Here is a 10,801-nt window from a genome sequence, read left to right as displayed (position 1 = left end):
CAGTGCGGAGGGAGGGATGTGACACATTGAGGAGGGAGACTATGTAACATACTGGGGAGGGAGGTATGTGAGACATTAGGGATGGAGGGGTGTAACACAGTGTGGGGGAAGATTTGCAACAAAGGCATCACCTTCTATGGTGAGAATACCCTGCACCTTGGTGAAATTACTTGTGAAAAATTTCAACCCGAAACAATATTGAACATTAAAAGAGCATAATTGTAATAAAACACAAAGATCTCCCAAACTTCTCTTCTGCATACTGTGTGCAGCAGACTGGAAATTTAACTGGAATAATGGACAAGAGACTTGGATAAAAATTTATTGAAACTTTTTGAGAACTTCAAAGCGAAACAAAATAGTACAAGAAAACCAAGAACTTTCAACATTTTATAACACAAAATATACCTTCATTTATTTTTTTTTAACTCTCGGCACTTTCAAGCTGTAAGCATAAAATCTCCATTCATTTTGACACACCAAAAAAACCCCGAAAGCGTCTTCATTACTTTTCAAGCAACTGGTGAGCTCTTTTGTTTGTTACTCTAAACTGTAAAGACAGTAGCACTTTAACACTGAAACAATGGTAAAAGCTAAAAAAAATGGCACGTCTTGTACTCGGGTCTACAAAGGTTTTTTTTAATGTAGCAAGATAACACATTGCTAGGTAAAATAGTGGTAACGATGCCGGCACTCTGGTTAATAAGGAGTTGTGTTGAAATGCATATGACTAACGAACAAAGGCTTAGAGCCTTATATACAGATGTATGTACAACAACAATAAATTAAAGTATAATTTCGAGTATTCTAATTTCAGTATATTTACACAGGTTATCAAATAATTACATAAATACTTTATAATAGTCTCCGTTTCTTTCTGTTATTGCATATATATGAAAAGCAGATTTGACATCTACAACCCAAACTACCGATGGTGCCAGGAAACTCCCATCCTCCATTTTTCGGCTACTTTTCGTTGCTAAGTTGGGAAACTCGATATTATCAAGGCTCTACACTAGCATTTAAAAAAGAAACCAGACTAAACGTGTGTGACATGCAAAGCCACCTGGCTTTTGGATGTCACCATCCTATCATGGGGAACCGCTCCTGCTGGACCGATCTTGTTTGGTTTCTAGTCCACTGACCAGGCGCTGGATGTTCTGCAGCTCGTTGGGCGTTTCTTTCTCTGAACACTGTTTCGGCGATACGGAAACCGATCCCGAGGATAGAGTCGAGGACCTGCTGTTGACCTCGGAGCCCGAGTCCAGGCCCGCCGACACCGGACTGGCTGCCATGCTGTTCACCTTGGCCTCGCCTGGGGTGTGCATGGTCGGCACGGCGGTGGTCAGCAAGCTGCTACTGTCCATTCCGGGCACGGGAAATGTGTAAGGGCTATACCTCAAGCGAGGCCGGACTGCGCTGAGGAACGGATGGCGGTGTGCAGAGGAGGCGACGGATGATGGCACTGCACCCGGCATCGAGGCCGCGGCGGCAGCGGCCATGTACGTGTAAGGATAGGGGAAAAGGCTACCAAAAGGTGACATCGCAAGGCCCTGTCAATATAACAAGAAAAGTTAGTTTGTATCTCAACAACCAATGTTGATTACTGATAGCAATGGATGGATTAGACTGGATTCCCGCGTTTACCAATAAATGAATGTAACAGACAAGAACCCAAAATCTTGTACATTCCATGCAGTACCTTGTTTAGATTTACCAACATGCAACGAAAATTAAAGAGGCCAGAAACTGTGCAACACTTCAAACTTCTATAACAGTGCACGCTTTTTGGGGTGTTTAAATTGGGTGGTTTTCTAACAACAAGGGATTGTCTGTAATTAGATGTAAATGTCTCCATTATTCCCCAACACCGAACCCAAGAGGTGACTCAAAGAGACAGCCAGAAATATATGAAATGTGACACAGAATGAAAGACATTTTAATGTAGTTCTCCCCAGCTAGTTTCTCTTAATTAATATTCTATGCATTGTAAATGAAAGCATTATTTTTCTTTAAAGGTAATATATCCTGTATCAATTTATCTGTCAATTAAAATCAGTCTCGGGGTGTCTTTAGAAACGAAAGTCACAGATTTCATGTGTTCCTGGTTACACACAAATCTCTCAATACTTTACAGGTTATTGCTTAAGGCTGCCAATTGAATTTTTCTCTCCGATGGCAGACATAAAAAGACCGACAAAGCAAGACATGAATTTCAAATACATTTGTCATACACATATCAAGAGATGTAACTTTACAGTTAAAGGATCAAATAAGACGAGGAAGACGGGGCTTTACCTGAGAGGCCAGGACGTGCTGTTGGAGGTGAAACGGTAGACCTGCCGCTGATCCACTAGGTAGTCCCTGTTGTGACGAAACGAGGCTTTCCAGGCCGCCGATCCCGCCTGCGGAGGCCGACATGGAGGCCAGCAGGTGACCCATACCTGCTGCCATATTTGGGAAGGCCCCACCCATAGCAAACTGGCTAGGGTGCAAGAGAAGTGGATGTCCTGCGCCCAGCGGGGTAAAGAAGTGCTGGCCAGATAAGTTATGAGAAAATGCAAGGTTCTGTAAATGTCCGTGGTTCAGGTGTGAGATACTATCCGTCTGGACTGTTAGGGGCGAATAGGACTCCTTGTTTAAAACACTGGACTCATCCGCTTTCTGGTGATGGTCTCGAACTTGACTTTTGATCTCGGGGCCCTCGCCATTCATGGCTCTAGTGCTTGAGGACGTGTTTGTCGGGCTCTGCTGCGAATCCCTCAAGCTCTTATCAGTTCTCGAGCTTTCATGTTCCCTAATTCTGCTCACAGAGTCCGATGGGCGTTGCTGCAATTTCGTGAAATTGCGCTCCTCCTTTCGCTCCCTGGTGGTTGTGGAGAATTTTCCCGAGTCATTCCCTTCCCGAATGGGCTCATCCTTACTGTCTATGTCGCTTTCTTCTTCATCACTTTCTAGAGCACCTGGAAAACATTTTTTTATATAAAAAAAGTATAAGAACCAGCTAAAATATAGTGGCATTTCCCAAAGGATACAGGCAGTAACATTGCGCGCTTCCAGAGTTATACTTGTAAGACAAATCCGAATAAAATAACACAACACGGTTAAATGACAGGCAGTGGCAAGTCAGGTGCGGGCAATCGAGATTCTGCCTTTTGGGGTATTATTTTTGCACCTTTTTAAGAAATCATGAAAAAAGATGTTCTGCTAAATCCAATTTCATTGAAGAAGGAGATTAAGTCCGTTCAAAGCAATTAAATTCTACAAAATGTCAGTATGTGGAGAAGGCTGGCAGGACTGGTTCTTCATGATCTAATTCTATTCCACGGGAACGATAAGTAAAAGCACTGAGTTACTTGGATTGTGAGGTGATAAGGATCTTCAACACAAACACACACCCAATTAATGTGCGAGAAAAACACAAACTTAGTCGCGCCTTATAAAAAAAGAACAAACAACCCCCTTGTGTAGGCAACAAAATAATAACCTTTTAAGTTAGCAGTCCCTGGAGTGGAAACAGCGGGGGAGGCGGACTGACCGAAGCATTTAAAAGTGGGTTGCTCGCTGGATGAATCGTCCGATGTCCCGTTCTCTTTCGAGCCCTTCTGCTGTTCTTCGTAGACTCGCAGCGACTGAATTGCCAACTGTTTTCTGTGCCAGAGAAAGAGACAATGAATTAAAATATTCGTTATCAAATAACCACCCTTGCCATTTCGCTTTGATTTCGCCCTAGAAATCAAATCCATTCCAGTGGTGTTGGGTCATGAGGTGGTGCCTTGTGCAACAATACTCTGGTGGGGATGCCTTATGGTTAGAGAATGCCTTCGTATTTTCTAAAAATAAAACTGCTAAAATAACACAAGAATGCAAAACATCAAACGTAAGATGAAATACACAAGTCTGTAGCAAAATGTAGCAAGGACACAAGCAGTTCTCGTTGTCCCTTTTTGTGTTACTGAGGCGGTGGCAACACTTTATCAGATTGTGGTTAATATCATGAATATAGCGAGGCCCAACAGTCCACCGATTGACAAATAGACCCGAATTGAATCAATCTCACCTTTTCTCTCTTCTCCCATTCCCCGTGTCACGAAAGCCTTTGGCAAATGGGTTGTTGTCGATTTTTAACTGGGTTATCTAGAAGTAAAAATAGCAGGTTTGATACTGTGCCGTAATACAATACAGCATTAGCTACAGTCTGTACTAAAAGTGCGCAGGCGCTGAAGAACGCTGCTGGAAGATGCAGGTGAAATGCAGAGACTAGACAGCAGCATTCATTTACCATATATCACATACCACATTATTGTTTCGGATTAGTATTTCAAAATAAATAAATGTCGAATTATGTAAAAGCCGCCACCGCATTATATACAGTAAATCTTAATGTTGTACCAATATTTTTATGGTATAGTCTGTCGCCACCTGGTCTATGGCTCTAACATTTCTTGCATCTTACTGTAAGAATGTGTCAGTGCGGAAACTATGGCCTTTGAGTTCAGTGTTACGGCAATTAACGCGGTATACTTATTTTATAAAATGTGAAAAATGCAAGGTGCAAATCACATGCAGTATCTGCCCCAAAATAAAGCATGTTCGATTCACCCGCTTGTGAGCTAGCACAAGACACACAGAGACTTTATCAGGGAGATAGGGCGAAGCTAGTCTGGCGTCACCATCGTAACTTGTCCTCTGTTGACAATAAGTCAACAGTAAATTTATTGTCACTTATCATCTTCATTCAATAGGGAGAGAATCTAACGAGATTGAAATCATTGTCCTTTTAATAATGAACTGAAGATAATAACCCAGCAGTACGAGAAACACAAATCCAGAAAAAAATCAAGACATGGACTCTGTTAAGGTTGCCTCATTTTTCAAGTTGACACCCTTTTCGTTATCAGCTTTTATTCCCTCTGAAATGAAACTCCCCATAATCAACTGTGCGGTGATCAAGAATGATCAAGTCACTATACACAGTGCACTTCACTGTAACTCCTATTAATAACGTTAGCTGACTACCTAGAAGTGTGATGAGGAGTTAAATACCAACAGAAGCGTTCCAAATTTCTTCAAAAAAACTATTTGGGTGAAATCTTTAACAATAATAAACGCAATTGTTCGTCATAGCAGGCTTGATACCTGCACTGAGGACGCTACTACACTCTATCTCTTTGACCTAAAGTTCTCTCGGATTCATCCACCAACAAGCACTACCTATAAACAGTGCGAAAGGTCTCATTTGTTTTTAAATGACTGTAATTTAATAATAGTTTAGAAATCTATTAACTCCCATTACGGCGCAGTACAAAATTGATCTTAGCGCACGGCTCATACAAACACATAAAAAACAGGACAACGCTGTGTCTACTGCCACATAACTCAACCCATGCTAACATCGAGATAACAAAACAATGCATAAAATCTCAATAAGCCCCAGTCTGCGCAGAATATTCAACAAGCATTCTTTAGGATTTAATGGGACTCCGGTAGCTACCATTAAAAGTCGTATTGACCAGAATAAACAATTGGGATACAGACAAGAAAACAAAGTTTCACTAAGGCTTAGCTTTTTTACTTTTTAGGTACAATAGCTACAATTTATCACAAGGCAGATCGGCATTCTATATAACAAACAACACTTCATTTCTGCACAAATTACCAACTTTCATTTTCTTTTACTCACCTTATCATTTTGGTATGCAGTCACAGCTATGAATTCTGTTTCAGGGAAAACGTATGTCCGGAAAGTACTGTAAGGAAGTTTCAGAATGTCGTTTGCACGAACAATGTGAAATCGAGGTTGATACTTGTGCATGGAGTTCAAAATAGTCTAAAGAGAATAAATCAAACAATTACAACTCGCCCAAAGCGCATACAGCTGTACGTACACATGTTATGATTATTCTGGATTCAGCCAGGCTGATCCTCGGTTCTGCTTCTACTAAATTTACTGTAATATCGTTTTATTGTTTAATTGCACGCTGCTTATTAATGGTTGGTCAGCAATAATATAAACTAAAAGCCAGTCAAAAAGATTTTACAGGAGGGGACAGAGTTCAGCAGGAGTGTAAATTTGTTCTTCCACATGAACAGCTGACGGCGGGGTAACCTCTGCATTATGGCCTCCCCACTGTTTTGAGGACTTGCAAAAAAAGGGCTATCTGATTTAGAAATATATTATATATATCTACATATATACATATATATATATATGTCTCTCTCTATATATATATTATAATATATATAAACCGCCACCACAATTCACAAACAACACTGATATGCACTATAATAATCAAAAGAATATTATGTGTTAAATACCAAGTGACTCGTAAATAAACATAAACAAGTTCGACTTATTCAGTATACTGCCTTTTGAACGTCACATTAAAATGCATTGACTACGGATTTACTGCTATCGTGATTGTTATTACAGTGGCTAGATACTTTTCTCTCTCAAGCGAACATAATGCAGATTTGGCAAAGTGTGTTAGTTTTCAAATATTTCGCACTACAAATCATTGTCCATTACCCTGAGATTTATAAACTGAAAATGGGGAGAGTAAGTTGACATGTGGTTAAGCCTTATCACTTTTCAGTTCCATAGAAAATTGTAAAAAATATGATCCTAATGATGAAATACTTGCAATCCCCTATACCTAAAATGGCCGATCTACACAATACCCCAGGTTATGAGTACACACATTCATGATATGCAGAAATGAAAAAAGAAAATCCTGTCTAAGCCTCCATTCCAACACAAGTTAGTGCGAAAATATGTTTTTAAAAGTCCTGAATGCGGAAAATATTTTAGCAGTTTAACCGAACACTGCTAAGTAAATAGAAATCACTCATCGGTTACTATTTGTTTTTAAATCACTCGGCCAAATTATTGAAGATTAATTCAGAGGTAAAAATATGAAACTTACAAATCCATGTTTATCGGAAATGTTGTTTGTCAGTTTCAGCTTGTGAAAAGTGACGACTTTAGACATCCATTGCTCACCAGTAGCGGGGCTATCAGGATGAATGTACATTCGCTTTGGCATTTCAGGGTCAGCTTTTCCGGCTACCATCCAGCGTGAGTTGTGGAATTTGTACCTACAGTCATCTGCCGCCACAATATCCATTAACAAAATATACTTGGCCTTCTTATCCAGACCCGTGCACCTAACTTTAAATGGCGGGAACATTCTCCTGTAAGAAAACATTAAGTTGACTTGTTTTTACATTAATCTATCAGTAATGTATTCCTCATGAAATTAAAATAAGAGTTAATATTTCTATAGTATTTTTGAGACTGGAACCTTGACTCACAGGTATTAACTACTGTGGAATATTTAAGACAGCAAATTACAGTAATGCTATTATATAAAAGTAGTGCAAAACAGCAACCGAGCTCTTTAGATGCCTTGTCAAATGTGTTTAAGGTTTACATATACAAAATTCTGCTCGTTATAAATGGTGCAAGAAGAAGCTAGTGAGCCAATAGATTCTACCTGGGGATATTTTAGCCTATATTTCAATATTTCTGGTATGATTGATAGAAACACGAATAATAACTCTGTCCAAGGTATATGTGCATTTGTTACCTGGGTGAGGACGCAGCGAACTCAGTTTATGGTTTTATAATCAACACTTGGTGCCATAAAAAAAACTGTGCGAGAGTTAAAATGTTACCATTACAGGTGTGGTGGAAATAATCTACTATACCCTTTCCCCAAAGAGAAATTGCACTTCCCTCTCTGCAATCTACGTACTGGGTTGGGAGCTTTAATCGTGCAATCGGTGCACATTATTTACAAGGCGGCTGCTGTTATTCCTCAGATCAAATGAATGGATAAATTAAACTTCGGCAAGTCAGATTCATCAACCGGGTCTCTGCAGATCACATGTGACCTTCTCTTGATAAGCAAGAACCAATTTCAATTAATTGAATTAGCATTTATTGCAATTAAATATTTGTTCGAGGTTGTGCCCTTATTAATCTGACGATCTGGATTGCCTCATCGCGTAAACAAGGGTGCAGGCTGAAGGGTTCGGAAACTATGGCTATGTTATTCCAATAAATAAATGACTCCATATATCGTGAAGGTAGCTGCCGAGACAAACTATCACCAAAATGGATCATTATGCAGGAAACATTTTTTAGCATTTAAGTGCTGTAAAAACCCATGGCAGATTACACCCGAATACAACTGACCGCTTTTGTCAATCAAATCTATTTTGCATGTTTTAAATCCAACATTGCTCTAAAAATATGATATATTATCTAGTGTCACAACTAACCACGGCTGGATATTAAAATAACTCGTATGATCTCCAACCAGAGAGTCTGGCACTAGTCTCTTGGATGGAAAATGCGCTGTACCTTCCAGATTTGGTGATAACCATTTCAGTACCACGCTTGTGAAACTGGTCCCACAAATCCTTCGCCTCGAGTATAACTTTTGGGTCGTCCTCCACTTCTTCCTCGGGCTCCAGAGTCTTAAGAGGCCTCAGATGCGAAGGCTGGTGGCCCATTGCCGATAAAGCGATCCCCGCTTCAGCAGCGCCGACAAGCTGGTCCATAATGGGCTTGCTAAGTGCGCCCGGGAGTGTTAGAGCTGCCGCGCCGGTCGGAGGCAGGGCGAGAGTCGGAAAGAAAGGAGGTTGATGTCCCAACACAGCACTCATGGCAAAGTCCGGTGCCCGGTGAGGTAAGAACGGATGATAAGCCATACTTGTCCCCGGAATAACTGGCACTCTCATCGGTAAATTCATCCACTCCCCAGGTCTCTGTCGCACGGTCGCTTACAAGAACATCATCACTGTTATTATTAATATTATTTTTTCTCTTCTTCACATAAACAGAAAGACTGGTTGGCGGTGGCAGAGCCGAGACGCATCTCCCCAAACAGTCAACTCCGATCTTTCTGTATGTGTGTGTGTGTGTGTATGTGTGCGTGTTGCGAATTGCTGAGCCCTGTTGATTGGCTATTTGACGCTTTCGGACCAATTGTGTGGCTCCATAGGCGTGGTTTTAACAACTAAAGCCGGGGATAGATGAGTTATAAAAAGAAGGTGTCGGAAACTGTAACGTACAGTCAGCATCACTACTTCAGCCGTGTGAATATGTCAACATCATTAGAGGAGGGGTGGCGGGGGCGCAGCCAATGGGGAGGCGCGGGGCCGCCTCAGGTGGCGTTACCCAACATCGACTACCAGGAAATCGGGCGAAGAATCATCTGTCTGTCCACAGGCAAGCCGGGGACTCAGCCAAACTGCCCCTGCTGCCCCATTGCCGGCGTTATATGCAATCTCCCAAATATCACTCCTCCCTTCACACTAATCCGCCGCCGCCTTAAAATGCCAGACCGGGCGATTAGCGTTCATTTTTATTCCTGCTGATTTTGTGTGTGTGTGTGTGTGTGTTTCTTCCCTTGTCTTGTCCTTTTTCCCCCGGCCCTTGCAGCAGATAGTGATCTCTGCACTTTAATGTGTTATCAACAAAAAAAAAGGCAGAGCCGTGAGATGTCCAGTCTCTTAATTTTATTTTGTTTCCCGGCGATGCTTTCAACAAGCAAAAAAAAAGCCTCATTTAACGAGGTGATTTAATTATCAGGACATGGCGCCTAATGGGCTGCTGCAGCTTCAAGTAGAAGGACGCTGCTTTTCTCTCTCTGAAAGCCGCTGGAAAAAAAAGTTAGAACTGAAAAGCAATCACATCGGCTAAATGCACGGAGATAGGAGCGGAACATCTAAAGTGATTAGCTCTTGTAACATTGCATTTTTGACGCATATGTTTAAGGGCGCTTGGCGCCAGGCTGCTGACGTCGAGTTGTAACTAGCGTCTCGTATCACTTTTCGTTTTTTTTTGAAAAAACAAAATATCGCCTCCCTGATCTGTGAGTGTATCCTGACGAGAAAGTCGCTCTGACCACCGCCAATCTCCGCCGTTGTAGCTTGCGATCTAAAGACGTTTCATATTGCTTCCTGGTTTTTTTTAACTCTCTCGCGTTGTGAGCCCTTGGCTCCCTCCTTAAGCCGCGGATGCGAAAAGCACGGCGCTTTTCTGACCTGTGTGGAGATTTGGAAGCCGTCAGATTCACTTCAAGGCGAGTTCCCTTGAACCTATGTGTGTACATTTCTGTTTGACATCTAGACAAAGGGCGATCCCATTCAGTTCTGTGCTTTCTTTAAATAATAACCATCGCTTTAAACAATCATTATAACAGTTTTTCTGCCAGAGGAAAAAAAAACAAATGACCGGATCGTGTTCGGATATAGTCTTTATAAAATAATAATCCTATTCTATAGTGTTGTGCTGAAAAATAAATATTTAGGAATTATGCGTTATAATGTAACGTTTTAAAATGTTGCACTAACTTCCGCCAATTATGACTGACCTCCCAGGCTAAGCACCCTAGAGACTCGTATTATGAAGGGAGGGTGCACTAATCTAGGATCAAAAGCAGGAAGGTGCGAACTCTCTTTGTCTCTCCTCGCCCGGCTCATTCACCCTCCTGTGTGTGATAAATCTACACTGGCGCCAACTACGTATAGGATGATTAATTTGCAAGCAAACAAAAGGGAATTGATGGCTAGCCATCTTAGTTAAACATTCGCCAATACCGCAAGCTACTTGTTAGCCGTCAGAGCTTTAAAACCTAGTAAGTGCACTGATGTGAAAATTAAAATGGCTTTGAAAGCATTTGCGCCGGCACCGAGTCGCTCTGTAGTGCCTGTGCAACCAGACACCTCACTTCATTAGCTATAAGCAGACAGAGCTATAGCCCGAAATGATACAGAGGTTTGTTGATTA

The 10,801-nt window shown here is 41.3% G+C and overlaps 1 protein-coding gene across 2 annotated transcripts; it reads right to left on the bottom strand.

Moving 5' to 3' along the window:
* Positions 1-371: 371 nt before the first annotated feature.
* Positions 372-8,909, bottom strand: tbx3a (T-box transcription factor 3a). 2 transcript variants are annotated; one of them, XM_070886323.1, is made up of 7 exons: positions 8,369-8,909; positions 6,927-7,194; positions 5,684-5,830; positions 4,061-4,137; positions 3,488-3,651; positions 2,299-2,963; positions 372-1,553 (listed from the first exon to the last, which is right to left on the bottom strand). In XM_070886323.1, exons 1-7 carry the CDS (start codon positions 8,758-8,760, stop codon positions 1,092-1,094), a joined length of 2,175 nt encoding a protein of 724 aa, XP_070742424.1. In that variant the 5' UTR covers positions 8,761-8,909; the 3' UTR covers positions 372-1,091. The 2 variants fall into 2 exon arrangements, with proteins under 2 accessions (XP_070742424.1, XP_070742425.1); XM_070886324.1 differs by having other exon boundaries at positions 3,539-3,651.
* Between the last annotated feature and the right edge of the window lie 1,892 nt (positions 8,910-10,801).

The sequence above is a fragment of the Pristiophorus japonicus genome, chromosome 8, assembly GCF_044704955.1.
Source record: "Pristiophorus japonicus isolate sPriJap1 chromosome 8, sPriJap1.hap1, whole genome shotgun sequence".
Lineage (NCBI taxonomy): Eukaryota > Metazoa > Chordata > Chondrichthyes > Pristiophoridae > Pristiophorus > Pristiophorus japonicus.
This window is presented reverse-complemented; position numbering and strand designations above follow the sequence as displayed.